At 51.1% G+C, this 18,898-nt stretch overlaps 1 protein-coding gene across 1 annotated transcript in view; it reads right to left on the reverse strand.

The window, feature by feature from the left end:
• Nucleotides 1-932: 932 nt before the first annotated feature.
• Nucleotides 933-18,898, reverse strand: part of CLSTN2 (calsyntenin 2) — a 558,247-nt gene continuing 540,281 nt past the window's right edge. The window contains exons 12-17 of the mRNA XM_036332393.1: nucleotides 17,384-17,601; nucleotides 13,770-13,940; nucleotides 13,183-13,328; nucleotides 12,934-13,057; nucleotides 9,822-10,006; nucleotides 933-7,861 (exon numbers count right to left, since the gene is read on the reverse strand). Of these exons, the coding sequence (XP_036188286.1) occupies nucleotides 7,670-7,861; nucleotides 9,822-10,006; nucleotides 12,934-13,057; nucleotides 13,183-13,328; nucleotides 13,770-13,940; nucleotides 17,384-17,601 (1,036 nt within the window). The 3' untranslated portion in view covers nucleotides 933-7,669. The remainder of the gene's footprint in view (nucleotides 7,862-9,821; nucleotides 10,007-12,933; nucleotides 13,058-13,182; nucleotides 13,329-13,769; nucleotides 13,941-17,383; nucleotides 17,602-18,898) is intronic.

The raw sequence follows: 18,898 nt of genomic DNA on the forward strand, positions 1-18,898 counted from the left end.
GCCTGTGATTAATATACACCGTCTGCATTTTGGCTCTTGGCACGTCTGTTGTCCTCTTTTCATTAGTCTACTGGGAATTGAGCTTCACCTTGATGAATCTCCTCTGCAGAGAATCTGATGGAAGGGATTGGAGAGCAGCACAGGGCTGGGGTCACTAACAGATGGAGGCTTTCTCTCAGTCGGGATGCTGCGCATGGCTGACAGGGCACAGCAAGTGGGCTCATCAAGGCCCATCAACCCTTGCTCCTTGCTCAGGGGCTCCTTTCACTGGTCATAGTTGGGAGGGCCACTCTCCCAACACCCCAACTCCTGTACCTTTCCCATTGGTTTGTGGGATTATCTTCCACCCACTGCCCTTCTACTCCTCCTCCATCTGATTTCATAAAGGACCTCGACTTACGCATTAAGAGAAAAGATAAAGGCATCTTTCTGCATTGGAGCATCTTAATTTTTCAAACCCTGTCTGTTCACTGAGGTCAAGGGATCCCTGGCATTCCATGTACTTCAGCATGTATTGAGCACATGCTATGGGCCAGGTGCCATGCTAGACACCAGGGTGCTGTGATAGAGGAGTCTTGCCTTGAGGAAGGGGCCGGTGTAGCAGAGGAGGCAGTAGTTGGGGAGTCACATTTGCCTCATACCACCGTGAGTTCCACGGGTCCCATCAGACACCCCTCAGGTTCCTGAGACAGTTGTGGTTCCATTTCATTCAACTGAAAATTCTAGTGGAATAAGGTCCCTGCCTCTGGAGATGTCAACTTGGGGGTGCAGAGGTACCAGCTCCTCTCTGCTTCTTGGGAGGGGAGGAACTAGTTGGTGTTGGGACATGGTTCTTTGCACATTTCTGACATGTAAGTGGCTGATATGGTCTGTCAGTGACTCACCATGCATGTCTCACCTGTGCCCAGCCTTCCCAATAAATGTCTTCTCACTACCCACTCACTCCATCTGGTGTCCTGGCTGGGTCTGAGCTCCTCACCTCCGGTCCATACCTGACTACACAGGTCCAGGAGGCCGATCAGAACAGGGCCCTCCTGCTCCCAGCTCTAGCAAAGGGCTCTCCATCCACTGCCTGACATCCATCCCTCGTCCTTTGGTCCCACAGCAGGCTTTCTGCAACAAATGACTAACCTCAGGGAAACACATAAAATTGCCTTAAGATCTTGGGGAAAATAATGTTTCTTTGGAGAATTCACAGAGGCCAGGCTGTGAGGAAGAAGCTCTTCTGGATCTAAGTGGCATGAAGCAGCACTCTACCTGCCCCTCTAGGTTTTCCCAAGCTCTCTCACCAGCAACCGGCAAGCCCTAGTCCTTGTCGCATATTCTAATCTCATAGAGATGTGTTAGTATGATCTCTGTGGTCTCAGGAGATTGGCTGGGCATTTAATCAGAAGCTGTTTTCCAAGCTGGGCTGGAAAATGGAGGTGTCCGTAAGGGCATGCGGGAGGACCCAGCAAGGCGACTGCTGAGAGGACCAGGAATGTGTCTCTGGAGGGAGTTGGGCTTCTTAGGAAGTAGACGTAGCAGGGGAAGCTATCCAAGGCCATGTGCCTGGGCTCTTTCTCAGCCCCTCTTGTTGCCAGTTCTTCCACCCCAAGGCCCAGCGCCCCAGTCCTCTGACTCCCAGTCTCAGAAATCCTCATACGAGGACAGATTCTATACCACAGTCGGTTGTAAATGACTGAGCACCAAATAGTTCTCCCAAAGGCTTGTGGAGCTTCCTAGTTTAAAGCATAAATCAAAAGAATAAATCAATAATTGGTCGACCTTGGGTATCTGATCAGTGGGAAAAGGGGCATTGGCGTAGTCTGGTCTTAGAAATTCAAGGGCCAAGACCGATTGTCTGTAGGGAAGGCTGCAAGCTTGTTTTTGGTTTTGGTTTTCTACTTTCAGTAGGAAGAGTGACTGCCCTTCCAAGAGAAGCCATTTATTTCCTCCTGATTTAGTGTCTGGGTGATGCTGCTGTGTGCCCAGTCCCGTCACACACAGAGCAGCACTGCAGCAACCTGCAGTGTCCTTAGGTGACCATGCCCAGTTTGCCAGGCTCCAGCAGCACAGAGAGCAGTTCTCCTGGCAATGCAGGGTCATTGCTGCAGCTTCATTGTTCCCCTAAAGTGCAGCCGTTGAGGAGGGAGCTGGGTAGCAGCTCCTTAGGGATGGGTGGCCTCACGACAGCCTTGCCAGGAGGAAAGGGGCCAGACCAGCAGGAAGCGGGTCCTGCCCGAGGGGAGGTGTGGAACTGGGTCTAGGACCAGGGTTCTGTGAAACCCCCGCCTCCGGAAGTGTGCCCTGGAGCCTGGCAGGCCCCTCTCCTCACCACACTAGTGGTTGAGCGTTTTATCTTGCTAACGGTCCTCTCCTCCCAAAGCCAGCTTAAGTCACTCTCCTCATCCTCTGTGTCAGTGGTCCTTAAACCTTAGTGGGCATCAGAACCCGAGAGCTCATTAAAACTCGGATGGCTGGTTCCCACCCCGGAATTTCCAACTCGGTAGGTCTTAGGTGGAGCTGATGCTGCCGTCCAGGCATGCACTTTCAGAGCCTCTGCTCCACAGGGTCCAGTGTGAACCCCCACAAGGTCCTCGGGAGTCAGGTCCTCTTTTCCTCCTCAGCTACAATGTGGGGCCTCAGAGCTGCTCCCTCATGTCAGGTGGCTTCGTGGCCTTAGGTCTTGCCAGCCCCGGACCTGGTCACCCTTCCTAATTTCCGCCTAGTGTCACTGACTCTCAGCCAGGTTATTTCAACCCCGTGAATGAGTCTGAAACACAGGGCAGCATGGCCTGATTCCCCGGGGAGCGCCTCAGCTGGCCCAGCGATGTGCGTCAGGGCTCCCAGCACTACACTGATCACCTGACTTTGGAGAATGGCCAAAGCAAGTTACCCCACTTGGCCCAACCCTCAACTTCTGTCCCCAATAGTGCCGACTCCCCCTAGACAGCCCCTAACACTGCAAAGGAAACGTCCCAACAGCTTGTAAGACCAGGAGCTCCTTATGGGCAGAGACATGCCTAACTCTTCCTCTCTTCCTCTGTCTGGCACAGGGCCTGGCACACCCCGGGTGCCCAGCAAGGATTTGCTGAATTACATGGAGCATAGCTGCAAACACAGAATCCCATCTGTTCACTGATGGCTCACAGGCAATGCAGGAGAGCTTTCTGCGGTGCTGGTGGAGGTAAGTTCTTCTGTCTCTTTTTATCTCCCCGGGAAAGTCAAGAGTGGCTTCAAATCCACAGCCCTGGCAAAGCCAACTGTCCTTTGCAGCTGGTGCCAAAAGGAAAGTTAGAGCAAGACCCTTAAAGCAGGCACAGAATACATTTATGAAGGAAAGCAAACAAAAACCTGGAACTGAAGGTGCTGGAGCCGACCTCACACTTTCGTTGCTCATTTCCTTTGCCTACAGCTGGGCAAGGGAAAGTAGTTCCATGGAAACTAAACTGTGCCCAGGGCTTTGGCTTGTCAGCCTCGATCAACATCTGAGGCAGATAGAGATCGCGTGCTGCCGGGAAGCCCACCAGAGCACCCTGCAGGAGGCTCTGAGGGTCTCCCAGAGGCCTGAGGGTGATCTTACTTGAAAAGCATCTACTTTGCACTGGTCAATCCTTTCAAAGAATTAGACCCATTCCCTCACGTTTTTTAAAAAAAGTGATGTGGCTCATTTAAACGAGGGATGGTTAAGAAGCCCTTTTCTTCCTCCTGCTAATATTGAACCATAGAGCCAAGAAGACTGTTATTTTGAAGTGTGCTGGGTCGGGCTCTCTACTGATTACATCCCTATTGATTCAAACAGTCACAAGTCTTTAGAATCACTTTCAGAGTGATGGCATGAGCTGGGCTGAAATGGAAATCAGCCTGAGATAACGAACACTGAACACTCCCGCTTAGAAGTCAGGATGGGCTGCGTCTTGCAGAGAAGGCCGTGAGCCTGGGAGTTAGCCCTCAGCTCAGTGGGGTTAGTGCTCAGTGGTAAGTCAGTGCCTGGACCCAGGGCCTTCAGCTCAAATGCTCACCTGCATTTGAGTCAATTCAACAAGTAACGTGTGTTTTTTTGCTTTCATTTTCTTTAGGACAGACTTTTAAAACAGCATAAGTAGACACCTGGTGTTGTTTGTGGTTCCTTTTAGAGGCAAAGACCACTGAGAAGTTTAAGGGACGGTCTAAGATAGCCATTTCCACACACGCAGGGCAGGCGTGTGCACACTACCCCCCAAGGGCCAAATCTGGCCACCTTATCGTTTTTATATGGCCTGTTGGCTCAGGAAAGTTTTTCCAATTTTAAATGGTTGAAAATCATAATCAAAAGAACAACAAAATGTCGTGACATGTGAAAATAATATGAATTAAATTTGCCTGAATTTTCAGTGTTCAAAAAAGTTATTTTTGGAATGTGTTCATAGTCATTTGATTAAGCAAAGTCTGTGGCTGGTTTCATGCTACAAGGACTGGGGGAATACTTGCAACAGAGACCACATGGCTTGCAAACCCCTAAATATTCCCTTTCTGGCTCTTTACAGATAAAGCTTGTGGAGCACTGCTATACGTGTTACGTACAGGAGAGGAGAAAGAACACTGCTCCCCACCAGAAGCCTCCTCCCTGGAGGGTCCCGGTGCTCAGGTACAGCCTTGCTACTTGCAGATATGTGGTCTATGCCTGCTGGACGGGGTTGAGTACATTCAGGAAAGTGATGGGGGAAAAGGTCTCACTGAAGTCACATGTTTGTTATGTAGATGAATTTGGGCTTTGGTCAGATTTATAGCCTTTGATTACACCTACTAGAATATATGTACTTTTAGCATTCTTTAAGACAGGTGGCCAGCTCCTTGCTTGCTTTACTCTACTAGGGCAATACATTCTGTGCTGGCCTTTTCTCTCTCAACCTCTTACCCTTCCTCCTTCTCCTCCCTGTCACCTGAACCATTGGAGAGGTATCAGCCTCTCCAGAACCTGACGGTGCACTTGGAAAGACAAGCAATGGGCTGGCCAAATCAGTCTGCTGTTCCTCCTGGGTTCAAGGCTGTATCTGCCACTGGTGACATTGGGTGAGAGGTCACAGCGTGTCCAGGTCATCTGGGAGTTTGGTTCCAGGGTGCCAGCATATAGAGACTAGAAAATGCTGGGTTGACCATGACCTTTTCCACTTGTGGACAGAGTATCTGGTGGAGGGCAAGTGGCATTACTCGCCACTCACCTGGATAATCCCTGACACTTCTGTTGTTTTACATAACCGCCCCTTCCTGTTCTCACCATGGTTATGAGTAGGGTGCTGGCGACATGACAAATGGCCTTTGACCCAGCAGCACCATTTCTAGTGCCTCCTCTCTGAAATGGTGCAGACTGTGACTTTTCTCAGCAGGCGTTGACGGAAAGGACTTTGATGACCTGTTGTTTCTCTGCATGTAAGTCTAGTCCATGACTCTGCTCCCTAGCCAAGTGCCACGTTCCCTTGCTCCCTCCCCCAAGGATTTGACATGTCCCAGACCGCTCCCTCGGCCACGAATGAGTGACACAGCCACCTGGAGACGGGGGTGGCAGTCCTACAGGTTTTCTCCCTGTAGATGTGTGGACACAGCAGGGGAGAAAAGGCTATTTGGTTGGGAGAATTCACAGAGGTGTCTATTTCCAGTCAATGAATATAAAACCCCAAACTCCTGCCAGCGTTTTTCCCTAAGGGAAAAATAAGAGCGCTGGTTGAGTTTGTGGATGTGTCCCTCTTGTTCCTGTGACTTCTCTCCCTCCTTCTGCATCTGCCTCTTGTATCAGTTCCATGCCCTTTAGTTCTACTCTGCCACCATCAAGCCCTCTGAGGCCCGGGGGCTTCTCTTACTCAGCTCCATTCCTTCCCACTGCTGCTGGGGGAGTGCTCAGCCCATAGTAGGTCCTCAGCAATGCCAGTTAGCTGGGTAAAGATGAGCAGACGTAGAATCAGGGTGGTGGGCACTGGACTCGAAGTGGAAAGTGAGGAGTCCAGTCTAGTCTATCTCTCTGAATGACTCTAAGCAAGATGCTGGAATCTCTGAACCTCTGTTTACTCACAATGGAAATGTGCCTGACAGCAGAGGCCACAGAATTATTGTGAGGCTCAGAGGAAGGAACAGATGCAAAAAGCACTTTCAGCGATGGAAAGGGCTGCATAAAGGATGTTTTCTGGAATCAGGGGTTGCAAAGGCTTACGGTGGGTCCTCACTGGGTGAAGGTCAAATGAGAGGACATTGACATAAGCTTCAGGAGCTCTGTTTCAATTGCGGGTGGGGGGGTGGGGGATGTTAGAATGAACAGATTCTGAACTTTTGAATCTGAATGCCACTGTGACAAGGGACCTGTGCCTGTACCAAGCCAATATGGAGTGGGCTGGAGGAGACTGGGAGGACAGGGACAGATCACATATGCGAGGACAAAGCCTGAGACGTCCGAGCCTCGCGGACGTCCTCTAATGGCCCTAATTCTTGCCTGCTATTCTCTTGGCCACAAAAGATCCCAGACCAGTTACTATAGCAACAGTTTTCCCCACAAGGTGTCCATGTTAGGAGGGAGATGGAAGAGATTTCCTTATTAAAAAAAAGAAATAAATTAGGTTTTCAGTTATATTTGCCCTCCACCCAAAGTGCTGCTCCCTTTTTTTTTTTTAATGGAAAGAAAATGAAGCAGCTGTTATAGCAAATGTTTCTAATTCCTAGCAGTTAAATGTTCAAACTTTTGCTTTAGGCTTGATGCAGTTCACGCTTTTTCTAACACATCCAAGAGGAATGTGTTTTCCTAAGAGGCAAACCAGTGTGACATAGGGGATGAGGATCCTAAGACTGGGTGGCGAGAGCCTTGTCCACCTGGGGCTGCCCTGTCTCCCAGATCTGTGTCCACCATGAAGTCCAATGGTCACCACCATTGGACTGTCAGCCCTTCTGATCCCTGGCTGCAGGCTTTTCACAAATGTCGGCCTGTATGGAATGCTTCCTGGATTCCGTGATTTCATGGGGTGGGAGCCCCCAGCAGGGAAGTCATGTGGGTCTCAGCGGCTGCCTAGGCAGGCAGACTCAGAGAGCATTGTCTGGGACCAGGCCTGTGGTAGCCCAGGTTTTGGACTTTTCACATACACTTATATGGTCTCAGAAAGGTCAAAGGGAAAGGGTCTGCAAACTGGGGAGCGTGTGTGTGTGCATGAGTGGGGAGCCTCTCCCTGTGAATTTAGTTCCCGCCTCAGCAAGGACTTCCCTTTAAAGTGCTGAGGACCAAGATCTCAGGTGTGTGAAATCCAACCACCCTGCCTGAAGGAAGAGTCAGGTAAGGAGAACCCGCTGGTCTGTGTGGAGAGACAACTGAGTTTGGTGCACACAGTGAGTTGGAACCCCAGGGTCTTGGGGACACGGAGCCCAGGGAGGTGACTGCAGAGAAGAGCAAAGGCAGAACTCTGCAGATGGGCTGACAGGACCTGGGAGTCGGGGAGGAGCAGTGGGCGTGGCAGGACAGTCCACCCCGAAGTCCCCACTGAGGATGAGGCTGGGCTTCCTGGAACCAGCCCAGGGCTGGGGCACAGGAGTGCCCACGCGTGAAGGGTGGGTTCCAGGAGGCTGGGGAAGGCCTGCCCAGAGTGTCATTGAAATCGGAGGCGACAGTGATAGACTCACATACATTAGCTGTGGCTTACAAAAGGGACAGTGGGCGGGCACAGAAGGAGGGGCGCTAGTAGGGGAGGGTGGAGTCATCCCACTCCAGCTGGGCTTGCCTGGCTCCGCTCTGCCCTTGTCTGCCCCTGCCCACCCCTCCCTCCACCTCCTCCTCGTCGCTGGCATCTGAGTCGCTGCTGCTGGAGCTGATGTCTTCTTCCACTTCCTCCTCCGTCTCATCTTCCCTGTGTCCTGGTGCTTCGTGTTTCTGGGAGTTGGGAAGAGAAGGGAAATGCTGGTCAGGGGCTGCGGAGAGGCCACATGTAGGGCCCCTTGGCATCCCTTCCGCTTAATGCTGACCCGTGGGCCTGGAAGGGAGGTCCTCTGGTGAAAGGTAGAGCAGAGGGCCGAGGACACAGACAAGAAAGAGCAGCTAATTCCAGGCCATGAAGTCAAGGTGAGGCGTGTGTTTTAGACTCTGGACATTTAAGCCAGTTCCACATGTAACTTTGTGAGGCTTTCAGGCCCACGTCTGTTTTCTGGCATTACTGGGGCCTGTTGACATGAGCTGGCCAAGTCCCCAGTGTCTGCTTCTCAGTGAGAGGATGGCGGTTCAGCTTGTCCTTCTTTCTCAGGTAGGAATGTAATGTCTCCAGGAGCAGGAGGTCATCTGAGCCAAGACTCAGGTGTATTGCCCTTCAAAAGTGTTCCTCTGGGAGGGACAGAGTTCACGGTCCTCATTTTTCATGTTTGCCCCTCACCCTCTGAGTCCCTAGTCCAGTGATGGCGAACCTATGACACGCGAACTCATTTTTTTGGTTGATTTTTCTTTGTTAAATGGCATTTAAATATATAAAACAAATATCAAAAATATAAGTCTTTGTTTTACTATGGTTGCAAATATCAAAAAATTTCTATATGTGCCATGGCACCAGAGTTACGTTAGGGTTTTTCAAAATGCTGACACGCCGAGCTCAAAAGGTTCGCCATCACTGCCCTAGCCCATCTCTGCTGCCCCCAGTTTTTGTGATTCTAACCAAGTCTTTCTGGATTTATGCTTTGATGAACCGGCCGTAAAAGACATGTGCCCCTCCTTGGCCACATCCCATTTGTGGAGTGTCTTCACTTCCACCATTGCCTCCCCCAAATCCTACCCATTCTTCAAGGCCTCCCTTAAGCTAGCCTCCTCCAAGAAGTCTTCCCTGAACCTCCAGCCCCCTCGGCTCTCGTTACTCAGGCTTCACTGACTGCTGGCATCACCAGGTTAGCCCTGGGAAGGCACATGCTGGTTTGGTACTGAGACTGATCCAGGATTGGTGGCTATTTCCCACACCTAGGGCTCAGCTCTTCCGGGGTGGAGATGCTGGCGTCTCTACAGTGGTGGCTCAGCATGACCCACTGCATGTGCTGAGCCACATCGACTGGGAGGCTTTAAAATCAGAGCATAAGGCCAGTTGCAGGGGACACTGAGGATGAGGCCTAGATAACCTTCTCATGTCTCAGTGGCTCCACCTCCACTCAGTGCCCACGGGCAGACTAACGGGCAAGATGCCATGGCTTCCTTTGATACTCATATGCCCAGAGCAGGGGCTTTGGACATTCATGGGTGGGTTCTGGGGTCTGCTGGCTAACTGGCAAGATCTGAACGTTAGAATCCGGCAACCTGGAGTCTGAAAATGGCACCGCCACTGCCAGATATGGGGGTGTGAGCACTTCCCTCTCTGTCAGTTTGCGCCTTGGCAGGTGAGGGTGTTGCCTCCGACTTCACAGGTGGGTGGAAGATTGAATGAGATGCGCATAGAGAGCACGCTGTGCAGCGTCTGGCATAATGGGGGGCTCGATAAATGGCAGCTATTAATGTTGTATTTCTGTTTTAACCTATTCTGAGCCTTTAAATGAGCTCTGCAGGCAGCATGGAGCAAAGCCATTTAATTTGCACTGTTAATTAATCAAAAATTCAATACTGAGTCCCTAAGTGCTAGCTCCCAGCTAAATCTAACGGGGGTGGCAACCGATAGACACCACATGGCTGCTCGCCTTCAGAAATGTCTGGTTCTGCTTGCAGGGTGAGAGCAATTCACACGTTTTTAACCAGTGAGTGCAGTTGATGGGAAAGGATGGTCCTTTCAGGCTGAGGGGGCTGGGTAAGACAGGGCTTCTGGCACAAGAAAGATAGAGGGTGGAGGGGAAGCATCCTAGTGAAGCTCCCACCCTGGTGTGAGGATTACCTCCATGGGGTTGACTGTGATAGTGAGCGCAGAGTCATCCCAGTCCATCTCGACCTCCTTGGCAGCCTCGGTCTCCTGGGTGAAGTGCTGGTGGGCGACCCGGACCCGGTGCACGCCCATTGCCACCACGAACACTAGCATGCACACGGAGATGATGACGACCACCGTGGCAATGCTCGGGACCACTGGAATGAGGAAGGAATCCGCGTGACATGGAAGACTCGCTCGCTCTACGTCACCATGGAGCTGGAGTGCAACACCCATGCAGAGGCTAGAATCTGCCCTCCCCCTTTCCAGCTGTAGAACTCTGGGTCAGCGCCTTTCTCTGTCTGGGCTTCCCATTCGTCATCCAAATGATGGGCTTAAGAATTCCTATCCCAGGGGTAGTTGTGAGGAGCAAATGAAATGATCTATGTGCACTTCCACATAGGCACATAGCAGGCACTCAATAAATGCAAGTTCTTTTCTATCTCTTGCTTTCCCCCTCAAATTACAGGACAGCTCTCACTGAGAGCCAGGTGCTATGGAGTTTAGCAGGAACAACACAGTAGTAATACAATATGGCAAGTGCTGGGACAGAGTACAGGTAGGGGACTTTGCAGTGTGGTGCACATGTGTATATATGTGAGCATATGTAAGGGGTTCAAAGAAAGCCTCATACAGGATGTGGCTTTGAGTTGGACTTAAAAGGACTTGCAGAACCAAGGCGTAGGTAAATGCCTGTTCTCGCCACCTCCTACACCACATCAAAATTACAACTAACAGAGACAGAAGCATCGATGAGACCGTGGTTCTCAACCTTGGCTGCACATTAGAATCACCTGGGAATCTTTAAAATCCTGATTTCTGGGCCTCATCCTCCGGACATTCTGTTTCTTTGTTATGGGGGTGAGGCCACAACATTAGTAACAAAGAAACAATTTCCGGAGGATGAGGCCCAGAAATCAGGATTTTAAAAAGATTCCCAGGTGATTCTAATGTGTAGATAAGGTTGAGAACCACTGGATCAGACCATCAAACCTCAGAGGGAAGGTAGGGGAGGGTGGGGATAAGGGGGAGAGATCAACCAAGGACTTATATGCAAGTATAGAGGCCTAGCCAATGGACACAGACAACAGGGGGTGGGGGGGGTAATGTGGGGATAAGGACACATATGTAATAACTTAATAAAGAAATAAAAAAAAATTACAACTAAAATACAGAACAATCATTCAGAACCATCTGAAAGTTGGCTGAATGGAAATACTACAACTAGACAAGTAAAGAAGAAAGCACGTTGAGACTGGTAGGAGGGGCGGAGAGGAAGATCAACTCTGTGGAGGCCGCCTGTGAGGAGCAAGGGGTCCCAGCCCCACACCAGCCAACCAGCCCAGGGTCTCAGAGCTGGGAAGAGAAGTCCTCAAAACTACAGGCTGTAAAAACCAGCAGGGATTGGGGCTCAGTGACACAGAGGCTGCTGAAGACCCAGCTGTTCCTTTTAAAGGCCGATGCAGGAATGTACTTGGACTCAAGCCCTCTGAGCTCTAGCACTGGGCTCTGGGGGACCCAGATACATACGAGGAGGAACTGGATAGTCTGGCATCGGGGCAGGAACTCGGGGTGGCTTTCTCCCAGACAGGGGTGCTCACAGGGGTCTTTGTTCCTGTGCTGGGACCTTTCTGGTCCCAGAGCTGACTGTCAGCCATATCTGAGTCTCCATCAGCTTGGCCCACACTGGGAATTCCCAGGAACCCCACTCCACCCAATTTGCAGCAGCTTTTCCATAAGAATGGCCTGTCCTGGCTCAGGCTTCAGACTTTGCTAAAATCTCTCAAGCTGCAGCTGGTGACAGTGTGCCCCAAACCTATCAATCAAGACCCGGCACTAGCACCAACCTGCCTTCCTTCACAGCTGGGCCTCGCCCGGGCATCTCCAAGCCCAACACAAATAGCAAATAGCAGTTGTCTGAAAATCCCTCTGTAGCTTTGGCTGGGAGGCCCCAGGCAGTGGCTGACTTTGCACCACCCTGGAGGCCCTAGAGCCAGTGTACCCAGTGGACAGCTTCAGACTATAGCATATTCCAACTCTACACATCCACAAGCAACACACTCAAGGGGCAGACTCAGCACCAAAGCCCCACTGAAGCAAGTCCTGCTCCATAGGGGTGTTTCCTGCATAGCAGCTCTCCTACTATAGTCGCAGCTGGTCCTCACAGCCAATTAGCCTGGAGGTCAACTCCTCCCAGTGATGCCAACAGCAATCAAGGCTCAACCACAAGACTGTGCACACAGCTCACACAGGGGTGTACCTAGAGTGCCCAGCTCAGGTGACTGGGGAGACTGAGCCACTGAGCCCTACAGGACACCTCTACACAAGGGCAGAAGGGAGTGGCAAGAAATATTCAATGTAATGAACAGCAAGGACCTACTACCAAGATTACCCAGCAAAGCTCTCATGTAGAATTGAGGGTCAGATAAAGAGCTTCATAAACAAAAAGCTAAAGGAGTTCATCAGCACCAAACCAGTATTGCATGACATGTTGAAGGGTATTCTTTAAGAAGAGGAAGAAGAAGAGATTAAAAAAAATATATGAATAAAATGGCAACAAATACATGGCTATTAACATTTGAATCTAAAAATAAACGAACAAGTAATTTAATGAACAAAATAAACTGGTGAATAAAATAGAATCAGAGGCCTGGAACAGACTGACAAATCTCAGAGGGAAGGGGAGGGAGGTTGGGGCGAGATCCTACCTATGGGCACAGACAGTAGGTGGTGAAGGCCTGGGGTAGGGCGGAAACCGGGGGGAGGGGGGACAATGAGAAAAAGGGGGACATCTGTAATACTCTCAACAATAAAGATTAAAAAATATAAAAATAAAAGGATTTGCAAAATTTTACCCCAGCCCTTTGTACTAACCTCTGTTATTACATATCGTCTGTAACTTGTTTACTTGACCAGCTTCCTTTGGAGGCTGTGTGAGTGCCTCAGAGCCAGGGTCCACAGCTTCCCCATTATCAGGTCCCTCCCTCAGGTCTGGGCACCCATGCCTGCTGCTCCCTAAATGTCTTTTTAGTGGATGGTCTTGAGTTACCTGTTGTCCTGTGGTCTCTCCTGCCAGGTGACGTACCTGAACTGCGCTGGACGCTAGTCTGGGACTCGGGGTGGTGGACGGACTGGAGGAAGGGAGGCTGCACGATGAGGTGGTTGACGTGCTCATTGTCTGAGACTCTGACCTCATGGAGGAGGCTGACCTGGGCGAGGAGGGAGAGGGGCTGTTGACCAGTGGCAGGTGGGCCAGTGGCAGCAGTCCTCCCGAATACATGAGGGAAAGAATGGATGAGCCTGGGCTTCCCTTACAACCTCAGGGTGCACTCACCTCCAAGTTGAACTCGTTGCTGGTGTAGCGCCCGTTGAGTTCTGAGCATTTGATCCTGAACCGCCGGGACTCGAGCGAAGCTGGACGCCAGTTGCGGTAGCGGATGTGACGTAGCACCTGCTCATAGCGGCTCATGGAGCCCACACCTGCCAAGAGACCACACCTATCTCAAACAGGCAGAGAAGGAGACGGGGAGACAGGCTGCAGCTGCTGGGGCTGGTCCGTCTCCTGAATTTGGCCAGGCCGAGAGCTTGAGATGTTTAGGGGCAGACAACGTATTGAAGCAAAAGTTCTAAGGAGCTAATGAAACAGACCCACAGGATTTCCACAGGCAGTGGGCTCTGACCACAATGTGTGGCCTCACTTGCCAGATGTTGCTATAATATCTGTTTCGACAGGAGATTCTCCCAATAGTGGGGATGTGGTCCAGGTTCTCAAGATGCTGGAGTAGCTAACAAAGGAAGGGCCAGAAGCCCATGCTCTGCGGTCAAGGGCCCCCACCTGACACCATCGTGGGGATGGAGTGCCTTCCTGGACTAGGCCACTGTAGGAGGAGACCACCAGGAGAAGGGGCTGGGCGTGCTTACCGTAGATGGAGTAGCCTGCAGTGGAGTTGGTGGCGTCGAGGTGGCGCTGGTGGAGCTCACTGTGGTTAAGCTCCAAGCACTCCTGTCTTGGGTCCAAGTCCCCTCCCAGCACCAAAATGTCACAGAAATCTAAGTTGTGAAGCATTTCTTCTAAGACTGCTGATTTGGGGGCTGTGGGGAGACCAACGCCAGGGAAACAGGCGTGAGGACCACTCAGACAGCGGAGGAAGATTCGGCATCGTCTCCTTCCTCTGTGACTGCACCCCAGGTGAGGGCGGGGTCCAAAGAGGCTGTGTAGCCCTAGGTACCACCTCCACTGCCGGGACGGAAGTCCAGCAGCTCCTGAGGTTGGGCAGCATGAGTGTGTGTGTAGACAGGAATTCGGTCGTCAAGATGTGAATCTGAATACCAGTGCTGCGACTGAGGAGCCGTGCAGTGTTGGAGAAATACCTGCCCCTCAGTTCCCTCACCTGTAAAGAGGGCAGGGATCCTGAGAGGGTTGAAACAGTGTCTGGCACATAGTAGGTGCTCAATAAGCAACAGCTCTCATTTGAGGCCAGAGCGAGCACCCCTCCCCACTCGCTCATGCAGCTTTCTCCCGGCGGGCGTGGTGTGTGTCTGTTGCCCCCGGTAGACTCTGAGATCCTCAGGGGCAGGAGCACTTTTTATGACGAGCCCTCAGGACCCAGCCCAGGCCCTGGCATGGAGCAGCATTGCTACACGTGGCTCGAATGGAGCGAAACCGTTACTGTAGTTAAATGCTTAGGTAAATTGGCCCTGATTGATTATTTTGGGCCCTAAATTTCCCAAGGGTATGTCTGAGCATTTGAATGCTGGGCAGGCTGGCAGTACTAACTTAAAACCTCACCTTGAAATGAAAGTGATTGGAATGTATGGAGTGATTGCTACGTACCAGGCACTATGCAAATGAAACCCTAACAGACATTGGAGGGGGTGCTGTTGTTATTCCATGTTACTGATGGGAAATGGAAGGTCTGAGGGGTGGAGTGCATTACTTAGGATCACACAGATAGATAGTAGCCTGTGGATACTGCACTGGGAGTGGAAATGTGTGAACTGAGATCATTGAAATAAGTGTACTTATTTATTTATGAAGACTAATATACTTTGTGCATTATAAAACATTTATAAAAATAGAAATTAAAAAGGATTCACTAAAGATGAGAGAATTATGTTAAATAAGTATATATTTTTTGTGATATCAAAAGTATCTTTCCCTCTCCCTAGATAGCTGTTATTATAAGCACTTTCAGATGCTTAATTTTTAAATGCTTGCCAATCTCAATGGCTTCACGTATCATCAGCAAAATCTAAAAGCACATTAATATACACTTAAGCCAGGCCAGTGTGGCTCAGAGGTTGAGCATTGACCTATGAACCAGGAGGTTATGGTTCGATTCCCAGTCAGGGCACATATCTGGTTGTGGGCTCGATCCCCAATGTGGGGAGTGCAGGAGGCAGCCAATCGATGATTCGCTCTCATTGATGTTTCTATCTCTCTCTCTCCCTCTCCCTCTGAAATAAAAATATATTAAAAACAAACAAAATATACATTTAAGACAAGGTCTATCATTAGCAATGGTGCATGTGTATCTCTATTTCAAATGGTCTTCTCCTGGTTTCTGGGCTTCTTCTGCCAGCTTCCCATCAAGTTGGGTTAGGCCAGGGCATCCTTGCTCCACCTCCCCAGGTGGCTGACTGATGGCTCACCCTGGGTAGGGGGCCATTTTCTCACTGTTCCCTGTGCTTGTGTGTGGGTAGTATGTTCCATCTGCACTTTCCTTGATCCCCACTGTGCTGAAGAGACTGTGTGGGCTCAGGGACTCAGAGCTGAATCAGCCATGGCCGAGCCCTCGTGGAGCTCCTGGGGGCGTTTAGTAAACACATGGCCAAAGTTGTGTGCTAGAGATTTCCTTAAACCACGTCGCCAACCTTTCAGAACACCAGCTGGCGACCGCCGTGCTAGAGTGCAGCACTGGTGGGTGGGGGTACAGAGCAGGAGACCTGGCCCAGGCTAGGGTCGGGGTGGTGGTGGAGGAGGCCTTCTGGAGAGGGTGTGGGAGGCCGAGATGTTTGCCAGCCATAACGAGGATGGTTCGAGAGGAACCTTCCAGGCAGAGGGCAGAGAAAGAGCAAACATATGAACTGACACGGAAATGTGTGTGTGAGAGAGGGGGGCCGTGCAAGGGGGAGGAAACAGGACAAAGAGTGGGTCAATGGGGGCAGTAGCTGCTAGAGTGGGCCTTTCAGGCCTAGTGGCAAGTGCCATTAGCCTGCTGGTTGAAGGCACCATGATAATGACTATCCTAACAATAGGAGTAGATTTTTAAAAGCACGAATATAGGTCTCAGGCACTTGGCCCTGTGCTCTGCATGCATCTCTCATAAACAGAAGGTAAGATAGGGACCCAGACCGTTGCTCTCCCCTGCCTTGCCCATGTGTTGCTATCAGGCCTAGCAAATCCAGCCGCTCTCAGTTATGGCCTGAGACCACTGAGGTCAGAGGCCCTTTTCTGTCTGATTTTAGGCACAAATAAGATGAAGGAGGAAGGTCACTGACTTAATGCACCTTGGAGTGTAACTAGGGAACCGCCCTGCCTGACAGGCGGTAAAACTCCACCTGTTTTGTAAGCTAAGAAGGCTGCTTTGTGAACCCCCACCGCCCCATTGGCTAGGGCCAGGGTGGCTTAAAGCAACAGGTACTTAGGATTACTGCAGAAGCAGCCCCTGGGGACTCGGGCCCACTGGCACCCAAACATCATTAGCAGCCGCCTTTGGAGAGGGAGGGGGCAGCAAAGGACAATTTTCAAAGGGGTGTTTCATGTAGATCTGAACCCCAGATCTCCCTCCCTCCCCCCTCCCTCCCTCCCTCTCCCTTCTCTTTCTTTTCCCTGCCTCCCTCCACCTCCCTCAAGCCAGCAGCATATCCTGTAGCTGTTTTGCAACTGTTTCTCCCTGGCAGATAATGCCAATTACCTACTTTCACCGAACAGCCCTTCCAATAATGAAACCGTTGGAAGGAGCAACTGGGAAGTTTCCTGAGAGCTCAGCTCAGAGTAATAATTGCAAACAAGTCTTTTGCTCGTATATATTAGGAGGCAGTTATGTGTTTTTCTCTGTGCTGCTTCCACTTTTCCTCTGAGCATCCAAATAATCGCACTCGCTACAGAACATTCTGCAGTTGCCGACAACTGAAGGGGAGCAGAACCCCCGGCCCCAGGCTTCTCCGAGCGAGCCTGCCACTGGTAGTTTAAGGCGTGTTTCCCTGTGGGCACTTTCCTGTGTTACGTATTTCTTTATGTGGCTGAGATCAGTCTATGCATAGATACTCTGTAATTTGCATCTTGTTTTTTGTCACTTACCATTTAGCATAAATGCCTTTCCTCCAACAACACAGCACGTATGTGGGGGTAGATGACTCGCTGAGCCATTCATTCCCCTCCTGTATTTATCTGTGTTGTTGCCGGGTGGGGTTGCTTGTTTTGCTATTGTAACTACCTTGCTATGGGGTACCATACTGTGGCCCTGAAGTGAGATTTGATGTGGCTGTGAGAGCTTAAGGCCCACTGCCCACAACCCAGGATGCATCGGTACCTGTGGGCTTCAAGTCACCTGGGGCCTCGGCTTTGGCGAAGGTGCTCACGATCTTGATGTCAGGGAAGAGGGTCACGCCTCGGGCACTTTGGAATTGGGCGGCGGGTCTCCAGAGGCGGTCCGTGCCGTGGAGGGTGATCTGGGGCTCCATGGCCTGCAGCACCATCACGTAGGCGTCCATGTCGGGGATGCTGATGCACACGTCTTCTCCAAAGCACCTGGGAAGCACATGATGGAACCACCCATCGTGCATCCATGGGCAGGGATGCAGGCACCTCTTCCTAGCCCCCCCCCCCCCCCCCCCCCCCCGCCAAGACATCCTGATTGCCTGCAAGGCTCCGGGATGGCAGCAGGCATTTAGGTTTAAAGACGCATTATAGTCAAAACGACTAGCAATCTAGGGACTTAATAAGATTGGCTCCTGGGAGAAATGGGAATCTTCTATTCCAGCAACAAGTAACCATGAAACCTTTAATTATCCTTTAACAAAGTAATCAATGGCAGCATTAATTAGATAGCAACTGCTTGTCTTGTGCATTAGGAGTTGGTAAGCAAACTGTTGTCTAACTGGTTGGTTACAGCCATCTTATTGAGACCGCAGGGCTAAACTCTCCTGCCACCGCCCGTCTGTGATCTCTGAGGATATCACACAAGCGCACCTGTTCCAGGTGTGCCTGCGGAGCGCCACTGTCACCACGTGTATTTCCCCTGATACACACAGAATACCCAGGGGGGCAGAATGGTGTGGTGACAGGAGCAAAGCCGGGAAATTAGACAGACAAGGGTCCCTGGCCTGGCTGCCCCTCCTGGGCTGGGTGACTCTGAGTACAGTGCTCAAACCCTGGGAACCTCAGCTTCTGCATCTATAGAATGGGAATGACGTTAGGATAATCCACTGTTCTTCACCTATAGAACAATTAATTACTTATAACAGGAAGGATTAAATGTGACAACTTATAGTGAGAAGCGGACCCAGAGCCTGCATCATGGTTGGAGCTCAGTCAATGTTGACAGACTTGATGCCCTCCTGTGACCTGGTCAGGTGCGCCTGCCATTGGCATCTCAGCTGGGCATCTCGGCCAAACGTGAGGCTACAGTGGGGAGCCTAGGGGGATGCTCTGGGAATACTGGATGGGCTCCAGCTGTGGCAGCCATCATCCGCCTCCCCTGGAAAGTCCCCGCAGAAAGGGTAGTAAGCTGGGTGGATCCCATGTCGAGCTCCTGTCTTCTTTTCTGGGTGGGTGAGGTGTGGGAATGGTGCTGGGTTCCTGGTCCCAGTTTTCTTTGGCTTTTGCTGCTCCAAATCCCCAATTCATAGAGGACACCCCTCCCCTTGCCAGTTTGGTCCCTCTTCATGGTAAAGTGAAGCTGACTTGGAGGTGCCCGGTCCCTACCCCAGGCCTCTAGGGAGGGCCTTTGGAGAGGATGGGGGAGCCCGTCCATCCATAGGACTGTTGAACATAATTGCTGTCTGTGGGCTTTATCCTGGCACCTCTCCCAGACCCCAGCAACGGG

The sequence above is a fragment of the Myotis myotis genome, unplaced genomic scaffold, assembly GCF_014108235.1.
Source record: "Myotis myotis isolate mMyoMyo1 unplaced genomic scaffold, mMyoMyo1.p scaffold_m19_p_13, whole genome shotgun sequence".
NCBI classification, from domain to species: domain Eukaryota; kingdom Metazoa; phylum Chordata; class Mammalia; order Chiroptera; family Vespertilionidae; genus Myotis; species Myotis myotis.